This window comes from Neolamprologus multifasciatus, chromosome 17 (assembly GCF_963576455.1).
Source record: "Neolamprologus multifasciatus chromosome 17, fNeoMul1.2, whole genome shotgun sequence".
Lineage (NCBI taxonomy): Eukaryota > Metazoa > Chordata > Actinopteri > Cichliformes > Cichlidae > Neolamprologus > Neolamprologus multifasciatus.
The window spans coordinates 34,953,694-34,976,154 of NC_140455.1; the positions used below are offsets into that span (position 1 = coordinate 34,953,694).

General features: G+C 37.7%; 1 protein-coding gene across 1 annotated transcript in view; it reads left to right on the forward strand.

The window, feature by feature from the left end:
* The first annotated feature begins 208 nt into the window (after positions 1–208).
* LOC146499750 (uncharacterized) overlaps positions 209–22,461 on the forward strand; it is a 38,072-nt gene continuing 15,819 nt past the window's right edge. The window contains exons 1-26 of the mRNA XM_085137965.1: positions 209–3,114; positions 3,579–4,090; positions 4,363–4,404; positions 4,716–4,941; positions 10,989–11,118; positions 11,207–11,270; positions 11,472–11,554; positions 11,790–11,985; positions 12,879–13,004; positions 13,112–13,232; positions 13,342–13,477; positions 13,575–13,652; positions 13,743–13,812; positions 14,847–14,978; positions 15,052–15,201; positions 15,399–15,493; positions 15,604–15,736; positions 16,072–16,315; positions 16,396–16,436; positions 16,760–16,848; positions 16,951–17,105; positions 17,201–17,339; positions 20,562–20,666; positions 21,329–21,523; positions 21,765–21,837; positions 21,925–22,094. Coding sequence (XP_084994091.1) covers positions 4,024–4,090; positions 4,363–4,404; positions 4,716–4,941; positions 10,989–11,118; positions 11,207–11,270; positions 11,472–11,554; positions 11,790–11,985; positions 12,879–13,004; positions 13,112–13,232; positions 13,342–13,477; positions 13,575–13,652; positions 13,743–13,812; positions 14,847–14,978; positions 15,052–15,201; positions 15,399–15,493; positions 15,604–15,736; positions 16,072–16,315; positions 16,396–16,436; positions 16,760–16,848; positions 16,951–17,105; positions 17,201–17,339; positions 20,562–20,666; positions 21,329–21,523; positions 21,765–21,837; positions 21,925–22,094 — 3,060 coding nt within the window. The 5' untranslated portion in view covers positions 209–3,114; positions 3,579–4,023. The remainder of the gene's footprint in view (positions 3,115–3,578; positions 4,091–4,362; positions 4,405–4,715; positions 4,942–10,988; positions 11,119–11,206; positions 11,271–11,471; positions 11,555–11,789; positions 11,986–12,878; positions 13,005–13,111; positions 13,233–13,341; positions 13,478–13,574; positions 13,653–13,742; positions 13,813–14,846; positions 14,979–15,051; positions 15,202–15,398; positions 15,494–15,603; positions 15,737–16,071; positions 16,316–16,395; positions 16,437–16,759; positions 16,849–16,950; positions 17,106–17,200; positions 17,340–20,561; positions 20,667–21,328; positions 21,524–21,764; positions 21,838–21,924; positions 22,095–22,461) is intronic.

The following is a 22,461-nucleotide window of genomic DNA, read 5'->3' on the forward strand; positions in this document are numbered from 1 at the left end:
AAATATGCAGTTTTCTTCTTTGTCAATGGGTAAAAAACATTTTTTTCAACAGCTCATTAATACCTGTCTTGTTGGCAGATGCCTCCACCAAAGGAAAAAATTAAATAAATGTGAAGTTAAAGGGCAAACTGGGCCCAGGCCAAGATCAACTTTATTGGTGTTCAAAGTAAACTTGGTAATAATAATGGATTGGATTTATATAGCGCTTTTCAAGGCACCCAAAGCGCTTTACAATGCCACTATTCATTCACTCTCGCATTCACACACTGGTGGAGGCAAGCTACGGTTGTAGCCACAGCTGCAGACTGACAGAAGCGAGGCTGCCATATCGCGCCATCGGCCCCTCTGGCCATCACCAGTAAGCGGTAGGGTAAAGTGTCTTGCCCAGGACAGAGAGCCCAGGGATCGAACCGGCGACCTTCCGGTTACAGATACGCTTCCCAACCCCCTGAACCACGGTCGCCCCAAGAGTCTACCTGGAGTCTGGAGTCCAATCTGACAAAGCATTCTCATCAACCTGAAATAGGCATCAAAATGTAGCCACAAGCTCTCTCTCCTTCATAACAAAGTTTAAGAATGAATAAAAATTTTGACAACATGGTGGAAATACAAAAAGATTACAAATCCCAAAAATTACAAATCATACAAGTATCAGTTGTCATGGGAAATGTGTTGAACGTAAAACTCTGAATTGATTTATTTCTCTTGAAACCAAACAGATTGAAAACAATAAAAGAGGCGCTACACATGGCCACTGATGCCATTATGGATTTAAATGCTGCAACAGTATCTGTTTTCTTGTGAAGGTGATCTATCTTTGTCTGGAAATCCATCAGGAAGCTCTGACCTCTGGATCCTTTAAAAACAAATACTTAGTGTTAGCTAAGCAGGTTACACAAAATGAGCAGCGACTCTGAGCCCAGTCATGAACTCCCTGACTTTGTCCAGATTCTCACAGAACATGTGAAAATTGGACATTTAGATGTACTGAGAAGAGGACGAACTCATCACCAAACACGTGAACCAACCTGGTACCTGCAATGTTTCTGTTTTATCTCTTATAATAAAAAGTCTTCCTAAACTGCTTCATGAGCACTCACTCTATAAACACGTCCAACGTATTCCTCTTACTTCTTTAATCTCACTGGGCCTGCTCCCAAAATGGAAAACCAAAGGATAAGCACCAAGTGCACAACCCCCCACCCCCTTTCTTTTCTTTAAAAAGAGGATACATTATTTCATCACTGGTTGCTGGTAAACTTTAGAATTTGTTTGAAAATTTTAGAATGTCCTATAGACTTTCCTAAACTTTGCTTTAGATTTTAGGGCGCTAATGGTCAAGCTCATCTGTAGTCTCTGGCCTGCTGAAATCTCATTCCTCTTCCTGAGCTCTTACGTCATCTGATCAGCCATTGCCAGTGTTGGGGAGTAACGGAATACATGTACCTCCGTTACGTATTTAAAATACAAAATATGAGTAACTGTATTCCGTTACAGTTACCGTTTAAAAAGGTGGTATTTAGAATACAGTTACTTTGTTGAAATAAATGGATTACACGGCGGTACTTCCCTGTTTCATATTGTGGCGGGTCAGGATTGTTTGGGTTTGTTTGACAGCTACGTTCTGTTGTTCCAGGTGGCAGCGTTACGGTTGCCATGGTTACAGGGTGACGCTCTCTCTCTCTGCGTGTTTCCTGGGTGAGAGAGGCCTTTTTGTTGTTGTTGTGCTAAGCTAATAGGCAGAATGCTACAGGTATAGCTCTAAAGAATGTAGCATCATAGGCAGTGTAGTCCGTGCTGCAGGGAGAATGGACTGCCATACACGTTATGTGTCTGTGAGCGAGGGAGGGAGAAAAAGGAAAAGTACGCTGTCACGGAGCAGAAAGCATGTAAATATAATAATAACCACTGCAGCCAAGAAGAGTGCCTGACGAGCCCAGTTGTAAGTAAGCTATTAAGACTCTACTGTACGCTGTGTTCGTGTTTTCCTCCAAAAACAATAAGTTCCGTTGGAGCAGCCTTTCAACGCCTCTCTCTGTCTCTCGCTAGCAAAGTTGACCCAGACAACAAAGTAAAGCTAGTTTTCGGCTACGAGCCTACACGAACCCGATGTATTAGCCAGAGGTCCCTTTACTACGGTTCGGAGCCGCGGACCTTCAGTAACAGTAATAAACCACAGCAATAGTACATTCATGTAGTTGTAAAATGCATGATAATATATTAAGTAATCCAAAGTATTCAGAATACGTTACTCTCATTGAGTAACGTAACGGAATACGTTACAGAATACATTTTGGGGCATGTATTCTGTAATGGAATACATTTTTAAAGTAACCTTCTCAACACTGGCCGTTGCTGGTAGCTAGCTACATACACTTTGTTCAAATCACGTGGGAATCAGGCTTTTCAGGCAGTAGCACTAAAGTTGTCAAATTCTCTTCCACTATGTTTACATTGTACAGGCTCCACTGACACTTAAAACTGAAGTATTTGTGAAGCAGTTTGTGATTTTTATTTTGAAAAAGTGCTATATAAATAAATTTGATTTATTTATTGAGGAGGGAAGCATTTTATACTCAAAGTTTAGCATCGTCATCACTGAACGCATATACAGTGTTTACCTCAAGATGCATTCCACTATTACTCCCACATTTGCGATCACAAAGACATAAACATAAAAATATGTTTTAAAAAGTCAAATGAGAATGTGAAAGATTTTTTTGTTAAGAAAAGATGAGATTAACTTGACTTGAAAATTGTGAAGATGAATGTATACAGGAGATAAGTGCAGAATGAGGATGACAGCAGTCACTCCTGAGAAATATACAACAGAAAAGCATATATTTTTGTTTTTAAAAAGTAACTCTTTCAATCTAGCTAACTTTAATTTAGTAAAAAAGTACAGAAAGTGTGTGTTCTGTTTGTGTCTATGCCTGTGTGTGTGTGTATGATGGGTGTGCTCCTGAGTATATTTCTTTGTTCTGCCTTCAGAGAGTCATCAAAGGAAAAAGAGAATAGAGAAGAGAGAGAGAATAATATGGGAGCTGTTTTCTTGACCCAGCCAGGGATATAGTCCAGGTTATATAAAGTTACAGTGACAGAAGGTGATTGGAGGTAAGGTGCTACTGTTTCCATCATGGGTTATGTTTCACAAATTAAAGTTTAGTTGATATGACCCAGCGAACAAATTGGTCTGTGAAAGTCAGGATTTTATTATTTTACTGACTGTATTAGATAATTATTTTGTCCTCATTATACACGATTAGCAGATAACGAGACTGCTGTTCAGAGTTTGAGAACAGAAACAGAAAAATCATACATACAACTGACAGAATGAGAACTTGTCATTATCAGAGCAGAAATTGGAAGTGCCGGTGTGAAAAATAGATATTAGAAAATTATTTTGACACATAAGGAAAAACAAGTCAAGATTGTTAAGACTATGTACTTTTAAGGTGTGTAGCTAAAATTGGCGTGAATGTAATTTATTGGCTAAAAATTAATGTACACAAAAATCAGCTCTTTCTTTCTCTTCATGTGGATTGACCCATATCATACATGCTGTTGTGTGATTTCAGCTATGCAACCAGTAAGAAGAAGAGAAATTTGCTCCTTACTCTACTCTGCCATAAGGAAGACCACAATCAGAAAACATGATAGAGGGGACATCTGCAGATATGGCGGTCATCAGATGATTTTTTTTTTGACCTGGTTAGAGGCATAGTGCAGGGCATATCTGTTTACTGTTCTAAGAAGAAGTGGATTAGCAGTTCATTTAATCCTCAAAAGGTAATTACATTTTTTCAAAGACACGCTTTCAGATTGGTCTAAAGGTTAAAGCTGGGTCTCCAAGGAATCAGTGTAGGTCAACGCAATATGCCCTGAAGTGATGGAAACTGTGTGGGAACCGGTGTGTGCATGCGGTATGTCCACATGGTAATTTTTTTGTGCCGTGTATTGTCATTGCATATATAAGGCATGTAGTGAGCTGTCAGTGCACTTCCTCCTGGTTGCAACTGCAGCATGGGAGCATCAGGCGGCATGACTTTGCAGCAATGGACACCAGCTTTCTGCTTGTTACTAGCCTCAGGTATCATACAACCTTTAATTCATCATTTTTATTTACATTTGTATACATTTTAAACATTATAAAGAGAAAAACAATCACAAAAGTGCAAAGTAGATATTAGTAGAGCAGATATTAAAATATGTGAATATCTCTTCTTTATTCTAGGTATTAAAATATAACAAACAAAACAAATGTTAAACAATTTATAAACAGCAAAAGATGCAATAAGAAACAAAATTAAAAAATGTATTTTCTGTGACTATATTACAAATAACATTGTATTTTCATCCTAGTTTTTGGGAAGGGAGGAACTGTGACAAGTGAAATTCAAAAATGTGAGTACTTAGCATTCCACTTAATTTTTATTTAGAATTTAAATGCCTTAATCATGTGCATTATTAATTATAATAGTATTTTTACTGAATATAAATGTTTACTAAACTATAGAATATTGACTTTTGGAAATGTAGGCAGATTGAAAGAGTAGTAAAGAGTCATTTTGTCACTAAATTCTGAAATAATAATTAAATGGGTTTGATTAAACTGATAACAGTTTAATCTTAAACCTACCATAATAAATTGTTTGATTCTATTCTATTATTGAATACAGTAAAAGTTGTTTGGCTCAGACTTTTGTTGTATTCAGACACTTGCAGGACATTCGGCAGCGGTGTCCTCGAGCCTTTCATTGGGTCAGGTTTTTATGTGCGGTCTGATTGCCCCTTCACTCTCACACGCTTCACCCACAACCGGGTGGAATGTGACATCACCATACAACGAGGGAACAGCGGGCTGCTGGTCCAAGTGGAGATCATCGTCAACAAAGTCAGCACTGTTCTTCAGAATGGAATCATCCTGGTGGAGAAGAAAAGGTATGGATCCAAATACACCCAGATGCTCGTCCATTAAAAGAAAACACAGCCGTAAAGAAAGCCAAATAGTATCTTATGCCTTATATTATCACAGCATCTGAGTCAGCTGTGCTACAATTACGACCAGAGTCACTTTTATGTCATAACATAAAGTTTAAATAGGCAACTATTTGTTTCCTAGATTACCGAAAATGACATATTATAGTATTGAAATCCTTTAAATCTGTCTCATCAACATGTAAACAATTTAAGAAGCATAAAATGAACAAAGCAGATTGTATTTTACTGTAAATTCTACCTTTAATTCAAATACAATGGTTACCGTATTCACAGCAGAATATCATATTGTCGTGGTTCTGGGTCATTTGACTCAGCAGTTTGAGTTTATGATATTTTTCTGGTTTCTTTGTAATATTTTAGTTTTCTATCATTTAGTTTAGTCATGTTTTTTCTGCCAAGTTAATTATAGTCACAGCCTGTATTTTCTTGTCCCTGTGTCATTCCCTGTTTCTTGTTTGAGTCTGTCATGTCGTGTCGTGTTGTTGTGTCTCGTCTCTCTTTCCTGTTTACATGTTCCCCTCCTTGTGTTTCCCCTGCCTGTAATGTGCTTTCATGTGTGTCCTTTGCAGCCTGACATGTCTCCCTCTCTCTCCCTTAATGTCTCCCTCTTGTGTATTGTTTTTCTTGACTGTTTCCGCTTTCTCATCTATGTCTACTCCCGTTGTCTCCCAAGTCTGGCTCCCGTGTCAAGTTGTGTGAATTAGTCTGTGTTTCAGTGTTTCCTGTTGACAGTATTGTGTCCTGTGTGCAGCAGGTTTAGTTTTGCTTCCTCTGTGTCATTAGGTCTATTGGTTTCAGCTGTGTGCCCATGTGTTTCGACTCTCCCTAATTACTCTTGTGTGCATTTATTGTGTCATTGTCCATTGTAAGGTCATCTGCTCGTCTCCCTATTTTTCCTACAGTCATGTGCTTTGGTCTTAGTTGAGTTTTTCCCAGTCTTGGTTTTAGTTTAGTTCTTGGTCTTTTGCCCTTTGTTTTGCATGTGTGTTAAACCCATTACCTCCCTTGAGCATCTGCGTTTGGGTGTGCTTCATTAACACGAGGTCCGTTGCTGCAGCCCTTTGACACGTGATGGTCACACCAAGAAATATTGTTTTTGCACTCCTATAAAGAGATAATACAATAACTATAAAGTCTACAAAAGCTTGAATTCTCTCTACGTAATGCCATAAAAGTCAAATTCAAAATTTTGGTCTTAGGGAATCTGGATCACTTATGCTGACAATTCCAGCCATAGGTGCTCTGCTGGGCAGTAAGAACTTCTACTTTGTGCTCGTGTGGGTTCTTACATTTGGCTATGTAGGCTACTTAGTGTATCGCATTACTTTTAGTAACTGGGATTTAGTATTTGGGGCAGTCCATTTATGCATGGATCACTTTCTGTGGGTAACTCAACCCTGGCAGCTGATAGAATAGCTTCTCTAAACCTTTTGAACAACTGGAGACTTACTTTTATGTTTAGTCATTGTCACTGTTTTCAGTCCTTGTCTTTTGTGTTAGGTTTTAATAACATGAGGGGAGTACTTCCCAGTTCTTCTACTAGTAAGACTTGGGCTTTCCATTGACCTATTTACAGTTCCACATATTTATATTGGAGGAGAGTAGTGGGCATTCTTTATTGGCTAACTTGAGGTTTGCCTGCTGTGATAGAAAAACTAGAATATATAGACAATAAGCCAAGCCGACTTTATTCATAAAGCTCTGTCACGCATAGTGGTCAGTACAGGGGACAGCTATTCAAAGGCTTTTCTTGTATTTTTGTCAGTGTTGATGGTATACTTGCACATAAACCACTACATTGGACAATGATGTGTCACCCCATACCATCAGTTGTCTACCTAAGTGGTTGTCTGCGTAGGTGGACGTGTAAAAGAAAAAAAATGAAGTTCAAAAATATTTTTTTCATGCCTAAAGATGAATAAAAATACGCAATAAAAAAAATCCAGATTGAGGTTGTCATAGTTCATGTATGAAAGGGTTAAATAAAACATATGTAAAAACATGTTAACATGTTCATACAAACCATAAAATCTACATAGAAGGTGTAAGTAAAAATGACTGAAGTAGAAAATTTAATTAACACATGGCAAAACTTGGCAGACCTGCCAGACTATTGAGTTTCATCAGTTAATGCAGGAACAGAGAACATGGGAATGAATCGCTAATACCTGCAGCCTGCAAACAGATATGCATTTAGATTGCAATTTAATGATGTAAGCTTAATAAATTAATGATAAATGGCCTCCTCCACATTCATTAAAGATTGATGTTGAATTGCTCAAAAACGTATATAGCTGTGCCCATCGTTGCAATTTTGATTATTTAAATAATCGTGGTAGTCCATGCTGTTTAGGAAAACAACAGGTGAAAAAACAGGAAAACAAAAGAAAAAGTTGGTTTTAATGAATTTAATAATGATCTAGTTTACATTTTACATGTGACCATGTAATCTAGCAGAAATGCTCTTACTTTCTAAATGGGTTCCTATATTATTATAAAAGTCATTTAACATTATCATTATTATTATTATTATTATTATTATTATTATTATTATTATTATTATCACTCTTCAGCTCTTCAGCTAAAATTTTCCAGAGATCTTAATCTAGTTGCCATTTGTTCTTTAATGCTCTATATTGTCAAGCCCTGTAAAGGGATTTTCCTATTTTAGTGGAGGTTTTGGATTGGATTGGAAAGTAAGATTTTTGATAATGAAATGCGATTGATTTTTACTTTTAAACCACCACCTCTGGCAGGTGTTTCAGTGACTGTAACCCATATGGAAAAGAAATAGAAAAAACTTGCATCAGATTTGGCTTGCTTCATATAGTGAATCATATAAGGCTTATATGATTTACTCATGAAAGTGGCCACTTTCTCATTACTTTCATATATTGTTTTAGTAAGTATCCAAAACTAGAGATGGATCGATCGGATATTACGTATCGGTATCGGTCCGATACTGACCCAAATTACTGGATCGGATATCGGCGAGAAATAAAAAATGTAATCTGATCCATTAAATATCAAAAAAGCACCTCACAAAACTTGCTACACAGCGTAACTCGGCTCATAAGCGTAGCATGTCGCAGCAGTATGCCTCACGTGATAGAGCGGCTGTGTATTTGTAGCCTCGCTACCAAACCAGCATTTCATCTCCGAGGAAGTTTTCCCAGAGAGAAGTAAAGCAAGTGTGTAAGTTCATCTCTCAATGTTTGTAAAGTGTTCCTGCATTAAGCTTAACAACCGATATATGGAGCAACTGCCTCTCTCTCTCTCTCTCTCTCTCTCTCCTGCTGCTACTTCAATCGTGAAACTGCTTAATGATCAGCTGATCGGCTTTTCTGTCGCGAGTCCGTCTCTCTTCTTTGTTTTTGGTCCACTTTGCACCAGAAAGAGGAAACCAGCGGCTGAACAACAGCAGCACGTTTAAGCTTGATAAGCTGTTGTTAGAATTTATTTAATATTACTTTCTAGACCAGGATCTTTTTCTACGTAGCTGACGGCTGGTAACTTCAGGGGCGGATCTAGCAAAGTTTAGCCAGGGGGGCCGATAGGGCATGAACAGGGAAAAGGGGCGCACAAAGACATACTTTTCTTTCTTATTCTCATTTAAAATGTCGAGCTTTTAATAAATAATTATCTGACTCTTACACCCAAAGTTTTAATCTGATGTAAAATATATAGAAGCCCATTACTAATAATAATAATTATAATAATTACTAATAATATTCTATTAGAGCGATTAGAACATGCTGTAGGTATTACAGGTATTGCACTGCAGTGGTTTGTATCATATCTATCTAATAGACTCCAATTTGTGCATGTAAATGGAGAGTCCTCTTCACACACTGAGGTTAATTATGGAGTTCCACAGGGTTCGGTGCTAGGACCAATTCTGTTTACATTATACATGCTTCCCCTAGGCAGCATCATTAGAAGACATAGCATACATTTTCACTGCTATGCAGATGACACCCAGCTCTATCTGTCCATGAAGCCAGATAACACACACCAATTAGTTAAACTGCAGGAATGTCTTAAAGACATAAAGACTTGGATGGCCACTAACTTTCTGCTTCTTAACTCAGATAAAACTGAGGTCATTGTACTCGGCGCTGAAAAGCTTAGAAATATGGTATCTAACCAGATTCTTACTCTGGATGGCATTACCTTGGCCTCCAGTAACACTGTGAGGAACCTTGGAGTCATTTTTGACCAGGATATGTCCTTCAACGCACATATTAAACAAATATGTAAGACTGCGTTCTTCCATTTGCGCAACATCTCTAAAATTAGAAATATCCTGTCTCAGAGTGACGCTGAAAAACTAGTTCATGCATTTATTACTTCCAGGCTAGACTACTGCAATTCATTATTATCAGGATGTCCAAAAAACTCACTGAAAAGCCTTCAGTTAATCCAAAATGCTGCAGCAAGAGTACTGACAGGGACTAGAAGGAGAGAGCATATTTCTCCTGTTTTGGCTTCCCTTCATTGGCTTCCTGTTAAATCCAGAATTGAATTCAAAATCCTGCTCCTCACATACAAGGTCTTAAATAATCAGGCCCCATCTTATCTTAATGACCTTGTAGTACCATATCACCCTATTAGAGCACTTCGCTCCCGCTCTGCAGGCCTACTTGTTGTTCCTAGAGTATTTAAAAGTAGAATGGGAGGGAGAGCCTTCAGTTTTCAGGCCCCTCTTCTGTGGAACCAGCTTCCAGTTTGGATTCGGGAGACAGACACTATCTCTACTTTTAAGATTAGGCTTAAAACCTTCCTTTTTGCTAAAGCATATAGTTAGGGCTGGACCAGGTGACCCTGAATCCTCCCTTAGTTATGCTGCAATAGATGTAGGCTGCCGGGGGATTCCCATGATGCATTGAGTCTTTCCTTTCCAGTCACCTTTCTCACTCACTATGTATTAACAGACCTCTCTGTATTGAATCGTATCTGTTATTAATCTTTGTCTCTCTTCCACAGCATGTCTTTATCCTGTCTTCCTTCTCTCACCCCAACCGGTCGCAGCAGATGGCCGCCCCTCCCTGAGCCTGGTTCTGCCGGAGGTTTCTTCCTGTTAAAAGGGAGTTTTTCCTTCCCACTGTCGCCAAAGTGCTTGCTCATAGGGGGTCATATGATTGTTGGGCTTTTCTCTGTATCTATGAAGCGCCTTGAGGCGACATTTGTTGTGATTTGGCGCTATATAAATAAAATTGAATTGAAATTGAATTGAATTGAATTGAATTACTGTATATAGTAACTAATATACCCTGGTAAGCTATACTACTTTTTCCTTTGGGAAGATACCATCTGTGCAGTCTGCAGTTCTGTTGAAGAAAGATGTTGAATCTATTTAATTATTCTTGAAAAATAATTTATTTCTGTGCATTTTCCCCCTGCATCAAATTAAATTTGATTACATCAATTAAGCATCATGAGGTGGAGCGTGGTTACCTATTTTTTTTGCTGGGAGTTTGCAACCCTATTAGTTAGGTTGCTTAACATTTCTGCTAAGTACTCTTTAAAATACCAGAATAGGGAGGATGGAGCAGGTTTAAGTTTATTAGATTGATCAGTGTTGCTGAACTATGAAATATTTTGGGCGCAGTGTATTTTTTACATACAGGTATAACAGAATAGCTTTAGTGTTGTTGTTGTTTTTTAACGTGAGTATGAACTTGTACAAAATGCAGCAAGATATTAAAAAAACGTTTTATTGATTAAAAAACACACTATATCGGATTCATATCGGTATCGGCCGATATCCAAATTTATGATATCGGTATCGGACATAAAAAAGTGGTATCGTGCCATCTCTATCCAAAACATACAAGTTTCATTTATATAATTTTTCAAGGGATCTTATATCTGTTTTCACTCTTGTATCCTTTTATACAAGTTTCACACAAGACAGATATATATCTTTTCCATATGGGAATATACAACCTCTAAACAGATGCCTCTGCATGTCTGTTTGTTGACAGTGTTTCACTTCCATATGACCACACCTATCAGCATATTTTCCAGTATGGCATCTACACTAGACTAAGGAGCTCCTTGCTCCCTCTGTCTATAACCTGGCACAGTGTACCTGGAGGAATAGACACACTTTGGGTGAGAGCTCTTACATACTGCGCATTCTTACATTTTCATAAATTAGTCAAGAAAAATTCCTGAAGCTTCTGCATCATTTGCTGTTAAGGTGGAGCTAGAGCAGGAGCTGAGCACTGACATGACTGGACTGTGTGGAAAAAACAATGTAACGGGTACGATAGCTACCTCACAGTTCACATAGTACACTTGAATAATTATTACTAGTAAAAGTCTTGATGGTTACAAACTATGCATAAATAGCTCTTATTACTGTTGATGATTATATAACGTGTTTGACTGGTAAATGTTTCTTGATGTCAAGGGGGTTTTTTTATGTTGGGGGTTGTTGTTTGTGGGTATATTTTTTTAATTAGGTAATGAGCAGCAGCTGATTACAGAGAGTGTGATAGCTGACAGCACATGCCAAATTCAAGATCCTGCCTTTGTTCCTAATCCAGTAGGTTCTGGTGGTTTACATGTTTTTGTTTTCTCGCTGTCTACTTATAAAGTAGTGACTGAGTAGTGATAAAGTGAAATTATTTAGTTACAAATGTGTTTTTCATTTTTGGAAGTTAATACATTCGTCAATATTATGTTTCTGCATTATTAATTTTAATCTTGTAGATGCCATACTACAGTTTGAATCTTGCATCTGGTTTGAAATGAGATGGTTCTTCTGATGATATTTTCAGACATGCAAGCTATTCTTCTCATACACCTTGGATTGTCTGCAGTCAAGTTGGCCTAATTACTTCCAACTCTGTCAAAAGAACCTTTATAACTATGAGAAAAACAAATACATCGGCTGTGCTTTCTTCAAAGAGATTGCTCTGCATTGCGGGAAAAACAGTACTGTGTGGGCCAACTGGAGATCTCTAACCCAGTGTGGTAAGTGATCAATTCTTACTCAAATGTATTTTTCAGACATATTGAAGAACCGCAAAGGTACTCAATGAGAGGAACAACAATAACCAATCAAAAGAAAAAAAGAAAAAAAGTTGAGGTCCTATGAGGTAGCTACATTGTATTTATAAAAATAATCACAATATCAATGAACGTCGGAAACATGGAATTTCTAGGTGGACACCACAGCAGGGTGTTTGAGTTATTTCAGCTCAACATGCAGTGTTATCTTGTCCAAGTGTCTGTGAGGTAGTGGCATTGTTTTGTAAAAAGTATCAGGTTTCTAGCAAGTAAGGTAGAGAAGGCTATGACTTCAGTTTTATGAGTTATTGTTGATGCCTCTTTTGAAACTACAAAAAACGAATGAATGGATTAGGTTCACACATATGGAAAAGAGTAAACGCAGTGCGCCCATTCTAAGTCAGGAAGTTGTCAAGACTCGAACACTGCTGGACACAAATAAAGACGCAAGTTTCACATGATCACAAACTTCCTCACTGACATCTATCTTGTCACTGTAGCTAGTTCTTTGTTTTTGTGTCACTGGCATGATTGTGTCACAGTGTCTGCTAACCTTAGCCTCCAGCTCAGACACACTAACTACCTGCATCCTTCCATTAACTTGTTTAAACCTGGCTTTAGTGCTCTGTCAGCTTGACAGATCCTTCCTGCCATTTATGTCATCAAGCTTTGTTTAAAAGACAGAGTAGCCTGCTGGACCCACATGTTAATTATAAATTCCAGTGTAGAAATGTTCAGTTTCGGTCAAAATGTGTGTTTTCTATTTTTATTTCTTTTAACAAGGACTTGACTTTAGAGATCATTTGATTACTTTAGTCACTTAATGCTGTTGTCCTTTCTTTAATGGGTGAATGAAGCTTATCCAGCTTGTCCTGGAGACCTCATTTATCAGGAACAGGGTATTGCCTTTGTTCCTAGCTGCTCCAAACCAAACCCCCAATTTTCCAGTCAGGATATTACCAGCTCCTGTGTCTGCCCAAAGGGTGAGCACTGCCAGATTTCAACAGACATTTGGGGTTATAATGCATTTATATTTGGGTTGTTGTTGTTTTTTCACTATGGGTTAAGACTTAACTGAAAATATGTCTAGGAGAAGTGCTTAATGATCAATCAGATGGATTCCACTGCATAAATCTGACCAGCTGCCCATGTGTGTTCACTGGGAGGACCTATTCAACTGGACATATACATAACACCAAGTGTCAGTCATGGTGAGTGGCCAGAAAGAAAGGTTTTATCTTTATGACATACTCGATGGATCCTGCCTATCCATTTGGTTCACAGAACAATCTGTTTTATCTATCTTAAATCTGTCCTCAGTTTATGTGAGGGTGGGAAGTGGCGTTGCTCCAAAAACCTGTGTCCAACGAAATGTATAATTGAAGGGCAGTTTGTGACAACATTTGATGGCAAGCAATACACTGTCCCGGGTAAATGTGCATATGCAGCATTACAGGTAATTTAACCTCCTCACCTGTCTTGTAGCCTGAACATATGTGCTCATTTTGTTGTTTCTACTAACTGCTGCTGAATGTATTTATAACTTTGTGCAGGGCCTTAACTGGATGGTGATAATTCAGTATTCTGAAAAGGATGCGTCATTGAAAAAAGTTGTGCTCCAGCACTTCCAGGTCCAGTCAGTCTTGAACATTGACTTCAAAACTATCTAAATGATAAACAAGGGGAGGAAACTTATCTGAATGTACCCTTCTTGTTTGCAGGAAGTTTATACATTTACAAACAACATGGTTACATTTGGAGACCAAGAGATTACTGAATTTTATAAGTCTGGTAAGTAGAAGAAGTTGGTTGCCTTTGTTACCTTTTGAAGTTCAGTGATTGGCTGGCATCAGCATGCTCTCGGCTTTATTTTACTTGATTCTGGGTTCTTGCTTAGCTTTCTGTACAGATGATTTCAAAGAGCTGATGTTGTGTTACTGCAGCAGCTTAACACATTTGTTTCTGTCCACCGCTGTTTGAATATCACCATTTTCCTTCACCCAGCACACAAACTCAGATCTGCTGATTGTAGCACAGGTGTGCTAATGAGCCAGTTAGAATCTTTGTAGATGGTTGTGACTCTGTTACTCAGTAATTTTTCGAGCTTTCTAGTTTTCTAACAACATAATTGTAGCTATTGTGTAGTTACTGAAATTGAACATAGCGTGCTACTGAACAGTAGCGTGCTACGTTGCTGCATTTCTGAAAACTGTAATGTTGATTCCATTTGTATGTCTTGATGCATGCTCAATCATCCAAGTACATAAATCCCCAAATCTTGATTCTGTTCATCTGGATGTAGCATTTTCAGAGGGAGAAACATTTCGTCACTCATCCAAGTGACTTCTTCAGACTGCAGGTTTCCCCAATCTTATAAACAGTACATTTACATAAAGACTGAAACTAGCACCAATGAAGGAACAATGGGCTGGGAGGTCAGTTCCTTGATCATTAATATTCAAATTCTCATGACCACTGATCAATGGCCATGAGTACCATTCACGGAGATTTGGGGAGTGGCTGCAATCACAGCATTGTAAGATGGTGAAAGATGCACCCTTAGGCCGCCTCCTCGATTCAGAGATGGTCTTTCCCTTTTCACGTAAATGGCCTCCTTAACTCCGCACTCAAACCAGCGTCCCTGCCTGTCCAGGATGTGTACATCCTCAAGTGACGAAACATTTCTCCCACTGGAAACCCTACGTCCAGATGAACAGAATCAACCTTTTGGGATTCCAGTTGTACGTTAGTTCGGATTGCATACAGCCAGCACTGCTTGTAATGCATTGACACATTTACCAGCACTCTTACCTGTTACCCTTTAGATAACGCCCAGGTTTTCTGGCAGTCCTCCATGTATGTTCAAGTCAAGACATCCTCTGACATTAAGCTCCAAATCCAGATGTCTCCTGAAATTCAGCTTTACATCTCTGCTCCTGCAAATCACATGATTACAGGTAGGAAACACACCAGTGAAAATTTCAGAAATTTCTGGAATGATCCAGTTTGATCAGTCAGTCTGGCCTTCAGGTCTTTGTGGCAACAGTAACGGTGACAGCACAGACGACTTCAGCAGTAGCGGTGGGATCGTCGAGAACTCAGCTGAGCCTTTTGCGTTGTCGTGGAGTCTGGGCACTTGTGCAGGGAACATACCCAACACATGCATCAACACTCACAATGGTACTGATGAAAGATACAAATTGATCTAAAGCTAAATGACCATGATGATGATAATGATGATGAGAAAAGATTCATTTTTATTTTGAGCAATACGCTGCATAGATTTATATAACAATGTGTTTTCTTTTTATATAAGTTGTATGTAAAAGTATAAAATTCTTTATGAAGAACTTTTTTGTTTGTTGTTTTTTTTCTAGAAATATTTGCTGATGAAAAGTGCTCTATATTGAACAAGCCAACTGGGACATTTTCTAAGTGCCATGGTCATTTGCCACCTGATCAATATCACGCGGTAAGGCTTTCAGGCACAAACCAAACCCTTAATAAATTCTGACTTTCCAGGAGTTTACTGATGTTGAAATATCCATCTTAAGATCAAACGGATATAACTTTTTTTCACAGGCTTGTATCCAAAGAACCTGTAACTGTGGCAGCAATATAAACACGTGCTTGTGCGTTGCTCTAGACAACTATGCCAAAGCTTGTGCCAGTCTTGGAGTTTTAGTTGGTGACTGGAGGAAAGCTACCAACTGTAGTGAGTTCACCTTCTATAAATATACCACTGAGGAATTATTTACCTTTTCCCATTTTGTTTATAGTTGTCTGAAAAGCGACATTAAAGAATTATTGCAAAATAATTAAAAATCATTACAAAACTAAAAACAAAACTTGTTTGTAAGGATTGAATCATTTGCTCAAATATATGATTTTCCACTATTGTTATAATAACATTTTAGACCTCACGTGTTTTCAGCAGTAAATGTAAAGTGGAAGCTTATATAAATGATCATTTCCCAAATTAAAATGTCTACAAATATTAAAATCTGAAGAAGAAATAGTAAAAATATTGGTTTTCATTCTGTGTCACAGCTCTCAGTTGTCCAAAAAACCAAGAGTTCTTCTACGACATTCGGGCTTGCAATCGTACATGCCGCTCCCTCTCTGGAACGGATCCTTTCTGCAGCTTGAACGATGGTCCCGTGGAGGGCTGTGGCTGCCCAGAAGGAACATACCTGAATCTAGAAAACACCTGCACTCTAAAAGCAGACTGTGTGTGCCATCACCATGGCGGCATAACGCTACCAGGTCCCACTGTCATTGAAGGACGAGAGTGGTGAGTGGATTATTTAGACCATTTAAAATGTACCAATATAGTTTATAAAAATGTTGGTTTACTTAATTTTTTTATTGCAGCCTCTGTGAGAATGGCCAACTGACGTGTTCTAAGGATTGCGGTAAGTTCATAATTTTCTATTGTCAATTTCAAAAATAATAATTCAGTCTTTACCCACTTTTACAACCTAATTCATTAATTTTAGTTAAACTATTTTCCACTTCTGTTGAGTATATCCTCTTTTATTACAACACACACAGACTGTATCTGCCATTGTAGTATAAACATATAGCACCACACAATATATCAACCAAATGACTGTGATCTAAACGCATTTAGAAAAGTATTAACAAAATAGAACAACACATCTAGCAAGTATATAATTAGAATATTGTTAAAATAAAACATAACATTATGGTTTATTTTCCTCAATAATCTTATCAGGCTGCAAAAATGGTACAGTTTGTGTGCACTGTTCAGAGAATTTGGTTAACACTGCTCAGAAAACGTGCGACAGTCTCAACAAACCACTGGTAAGTTATTTCCCAGTCTTTGAATTGTAGATGTAATGCAAAACAGGTTTGGTTGGTTGTACCATTACAGTTTTGATAAGCTCTGTTTTGCTTCATTTGCAGGGTGCCAACATGACATGTATGAGTGGCTGTTACTGCCCAGATGATAAATATGAAGATCACCATGGAAACTGTGTTTCTAGGGACAATTGCACCTGCGTGTACAGTGGTAAAGTCTTCAGTGCAGGACAGCATGTCAGAACCAGCTGTAAAAAATGGTAACACTTTTATAAGTGCCACTTATATTATTAGTCAATAATCATATATATATTATTGACCCATAAACTGTCATAGTGTCATGACTGTCTTTCAGTGTCTGTGGTCAGGGTCAGTGGGACTGCAAAGATGAACCATGTCAAGGAACATGCCAAGTTTATGGAAACGGACATTATCAGACCTTTGACTCTAAATGGTATCGATTTAGTGGACACTGCCAGTACACACTAGTAGAGGTGAGACCAAACAAACAAACAAAAAATCAACATTGATAAGACACAATGTAGAAAACATGAATCAATATCACACAACACAATTATAGAGTCAGTATATAGGTCAGTTAAAGTCTTGTACTACATACCAAACAACATACGAAGCAACTGTACAAAAAACCTTTGTATAGTGATCAAAATTCAATTCAATTCAATTCAATTTTATTTATATAGCGCCAAATCACAACAAAAGTCACTTTAAGGCGCTTCATAGATACAGAGAAAAACCCAACAATCATATGACCCCCTATGAGCAAGCACTTTGGCGACAGTGGGAAGGAAAAACTCCCTTTTAACAGGAAGAAACCTCCGACAGAACCAGGCTCAGGGAGGGGCGGGGCCATCTGCTGCGATTGGTTGGGGTGAGAGAAGGAAGACGGGATAAAAGACATGCTGTGGAAGAGAGACAGAGGTTAATAACAGATATGATTCAATGCAGAGAGGTCTATTAACACATAGTGAGTGAGAAAGGTGACTGGAAAAGAAAAACTCAATGCATCATGGGAATCCCCGGCAGCCTACGTCTATTGCAACATAACTAAAGGAGGATCCAGGGTCACCTGGTCCAGCCCTAACTATATGCTTTAGCAAAAAGGAAAGTTTGAAGCCTAATCTTGAAAGTAGAGATAGTTTCTGTCTCCCGAATCCAAACTGGAAGCTGGTTCCACAGAAGAGGGGCCTGAAAACTGAAGGCTCTGCCTCCCATTCTACTTTTAAATACTCTAGGAACAACAAGTAGGCCTGCAGAGCGAGAGCGAAGTGCTCTAATAGGGTGATATGGTACTACAAGGTCATTAAGATAAGATGGGGCCTGATTATTTAAGACCTTGTATGTGAGGAGCAGGATTTTGAATTCAATTCTGGATTTAACAGGAAGCCAATGAAGGGAAGCCAAAACAGGAGAAATCTACTCTCTCTTTCTAGTCCCTGTCAAGACTCTTGCTGCAGCATTTTGGATTAGCTGAAGGCTTTTTAGAGAGTCTTTAGGACATCCTGATAATAATGAATTACAGTCGTCCAGCTTGGAATTAATAAATGCATGAACTAGTTTTTCAGCGTCACTCTGAGACAGGATATTTCTAACTTTAGAGATGTTGCACAAATGGAAGAAAGCAGTCTTACATATTTGTTTAATATGTGCGTTGAAGGACATATCCTGGTCAAAAATGACTCCAAGGTTCCTCACAGCGTTACTGGAGGCCAAGGTAATGCCATCCAGTGTAAGAATCTGGTTAGATAACATATTTCTAAGATTTTCAGGGCCGAGTACAATAACCTCAGTTTTATCTGAATTAAGAAGCAGAAAGTTAGCAGCCATCCAGGTCTTTATGTCTTTAAGATATTCCTGCAGTTTAACTAATTGGTGTGTGTTATCTGGCTTCGTGGACAGATAGAGCTGGGTGTCATCTGCATAGCAGTGAAAATGTATGCTATGTCTTCTAATGATGCTGCCTAAGGGAAGCATGTATAATGTAAACAGAATTGGTCCTAGCACTGAACCCTGTGGAACTCCATAATTAACCTCAGTGTGTGAAGAGGAATCTCCATTTACATGTACACATTGGAGTCTATTAGATAGATATGATACAAACCACTGCAGCACAGTACCTGTAATACCTACAGCATGTTCTAATCGCTCTAATAGGATATTATGGTCGACAGTATCAAACGCTGCACTGAGGTCTAGCAGGACAAGCACAGAGATGAGTCCACTGTCAGAGGCCATAAGAAGATCATTTGTAACCTTCACTAAAGCTGTTTCTGTGCTGTGATGAGCTCTGAAACCTGACTGGAACTCTTCAAATAAGCCATTCCTCTGCAGATGATCTGTTAGCTGTTTGACAACTACTCTTTCAAGAATCTTTGATATGAAAGGAAGGTTGGAGATTGGCCTATAATTAGCTAAGACTGCTGGGTCTAGAGATGCTTTTTGAGTAAAGGTTTAACTACAGCCAGTTTGAAGGCCTGTGGTACATAGCCGATTATTAGAGATAGGTTGATCATATATAAGATCGAAGAATTAATCAATGGCAGGACTTCTTTGAGCAGTTTTGTAGGAATGGGGTCTAAAAGACACGTTGATGGTTTGGAGGAAGTAATTATTGAAGTTAACTCAGAAAGATCAATTTGAGAAAAAGAGTCTAACTTAACATCAATGGTACTAAAAGTAGCTGTAGATAATATTACATCTGTGGGATGATTATTGGTAATTTTTTCTCTAATGATAAAAATGTTATTTGTGAAGAAGTTCATGAAGTCATTACTAGTTAACGTTAAAGGGATTGTTGGCTCAAAAGAGCTCTGACTGTTTGTCAGCCTGCTACAGGTGGACAATATATGATAACAAGTAAGACTGGTTTCTGAGTTTTACAGCTGGGGTGGACAAGGCTAAACATCAGGCTTTCAAATAAATTAAAAGTCTGTTTTGGTCTTTCGTTAATTAATAGGCTGGTGTGAAAAATTGCGAAGATCAAATACTAATGAAAATCTGTAAATTTTACTTTTTGCATGTCAGTCATGTCATATGACACTGTTCTCTTGTGAGAAAATATTGATAAAAATATTTAAAAAATATATAAAAATAATCATGTAAATTCATACTAGTAAAATACCTATTTTATTATGCGTAGCTTCAGTTAAGTTATGTTAAGATAAAGAAGCTTAATACTAGGCTGCTATGGGTGAATTGCCTTTTGGCTACTGGTTTTTCAACACCAGCAACAAATATAATCTATGTATATACATTATAAACTATGTAATATATTATATAGTTTCTTATTACCATCCATGATTGCTTAATAACTACTACTTTTTTGTTCTTCTTTTTTAAATATCTCTGTATGTGAACATTTTGACAAGCTAGCACCAAGTTCAAGTGTGTAATTTGTCACATATAAACACAAAGAAAATAAAAATGTTCCTCAAAGACATAGAAAACTGCAATTTATTGGTAAAAATGTCTATGAACCCTCTTAACTAATAATGTCATGTTTACATTTTTTATTTTTTTTATTTATAGTATGTTTATAGTAATACATGCTTTGTAATAATAATGATAATAATAATTATAATTACTAGAACCTTTTTAAATAAGCATACATACATGTTTGTGTACTGTTGACAGTACTATAAATAGTACTATTTAGTATATAAGTACTTTTACTCCAACGTTTTTGTTGACTTTAGGATTACTGTGGAAGTACAAGTGGCACATTTTCTGTCAGAGCAGAAAGTATACCCTGCTGTGATGAGGCACTCACCTGCTCTCGATCCATTGTCTTGGACCTTCAGGTTTGTGACTCCATCTACACTCAAAAAATGAAATTGGGTGGTTGCTACATGCAGAAGATCCAAACTTGTAATTTGAACTAAATAATTCCATGTTTCTATGGTGAACGTAATTAAATCATGTAGCATCTGCATGAAATTCAGCAACTTAATTTGTTCTTTTTGAGATGACATGATACAATCTAGTAAGAGTGGCTGGATCCAGGCAACTAACCACTAACCAATATTTTCTGTAAATTTACAGAATATACATAAAATATTACATTTTTGTGATCTATATCGTTGTCAGGATGATAAATGTCTTATATCGGGATATGAGATTTTTGTCAAATCGCACAGCCCTAGACTGTACCATATCTTTCATTCACTTAAATCGCTCATGTGTAATGAAATGCTAAGGCAACTTTTTTTTTTTATCAGTGTGAGTTCAGTGAAGTTTTTTATTAGGCTTTTACTTCTGTGAAGTCTGCTGTCTGTATTGCATGCACAGGCCATGTAGTGACAAAAAATTAGGAGGCAGACAGACATAAACATGGGCATTGGCACTCACAGTGTGAGGATGAAATTTACAACACTCAGACCTCTGAAGACCACAGTAGAAAGTATCAGCAAGACCTTGAGAAGTAATACTGGTGGATCTAACTGCTCTTTTTTTAACCCATTAGGGAAAAGTCATCCTGACATTAAGTGACATGAAGGTGACCAAACAGCTACAACGAGACTCTACAATGCAGGAACATTCTCTTTACAGTATTGACACTGTGGGACTTTATATCATAGTGTCAGTGCCGAGCAGCGGGATCACTCTCATTTGGGACAAACACACACGGCTCACCATAAAGCTGCATGAAAACTGGAGGGTGAGGAATGGGAATATTAAGAGTGATCAGAATTAGAATAACTTTATGTAACTGTAAGCAAAGGAAACTATGAAATTAGGAATGCAGTTCCAATATGGTGTTTAAATTAAACATAAAACCACAGGACAATACAAATAAAAACTGATATATAAGCTATAAATAGCCTTGATTAAGTTATAAACTAGCTAGTTATAAACTAAATGCATGTGCAATAATATGTTTTCAATAATCTTGCTTGTAGTACAAAGTTTGCGGCCTGTGTGGAAATTTTGACTCCAATGAAATGAATGACATGCAGATAAGTGGCTCCGCTGGTAAATCAGTTTATTCTTTTTTTTTGTAATCCAATAATGCTCTAGTCATGCAACAATTTTTATAAATTGTGTTTTTTCCCCCTCTAGTGGCATCCAGTCCAATGGCCTTTGGAAACAGCTGGAAGGCAGCCACTCCTCCTTGTTCTGATGTGACCACTGATATATTTCCATGTGATCGCAACTCCTACTGCTCATCCTGGGCTCAGCAGCGCTGTATGATTGTTAAAGGAGACACTTTCAAAGACTGCCACTTGAAAGTATGCACTTTTCAGAATTTGAAAAGTGATTTACAACTTAATTTACACTTTATTTGTCAAGGACCACGTACAAACAAAATAAAACATTACCTAACAGGTTGTACCAGATTTAGCTACTAGCTAGTTTCCATGTGCGGTCCCTGGGAAGGTCAAATAGATAGAAATACATTAAAACTCATCTTCAGAAAGCAAGTTGTACTAATAGAAAAATTAGTAAAAAAAAAAAAATCTATGCAATAATCCATGCGACCCACGCAAAATCACATATATTTTAGTAAAAAATGCAGATTTTCTGCACAGTCTATCATATAAAATGTAATCAAATGAAAACGAATATTTTTAAAACTAGTTGTATTGGTTTTAATCT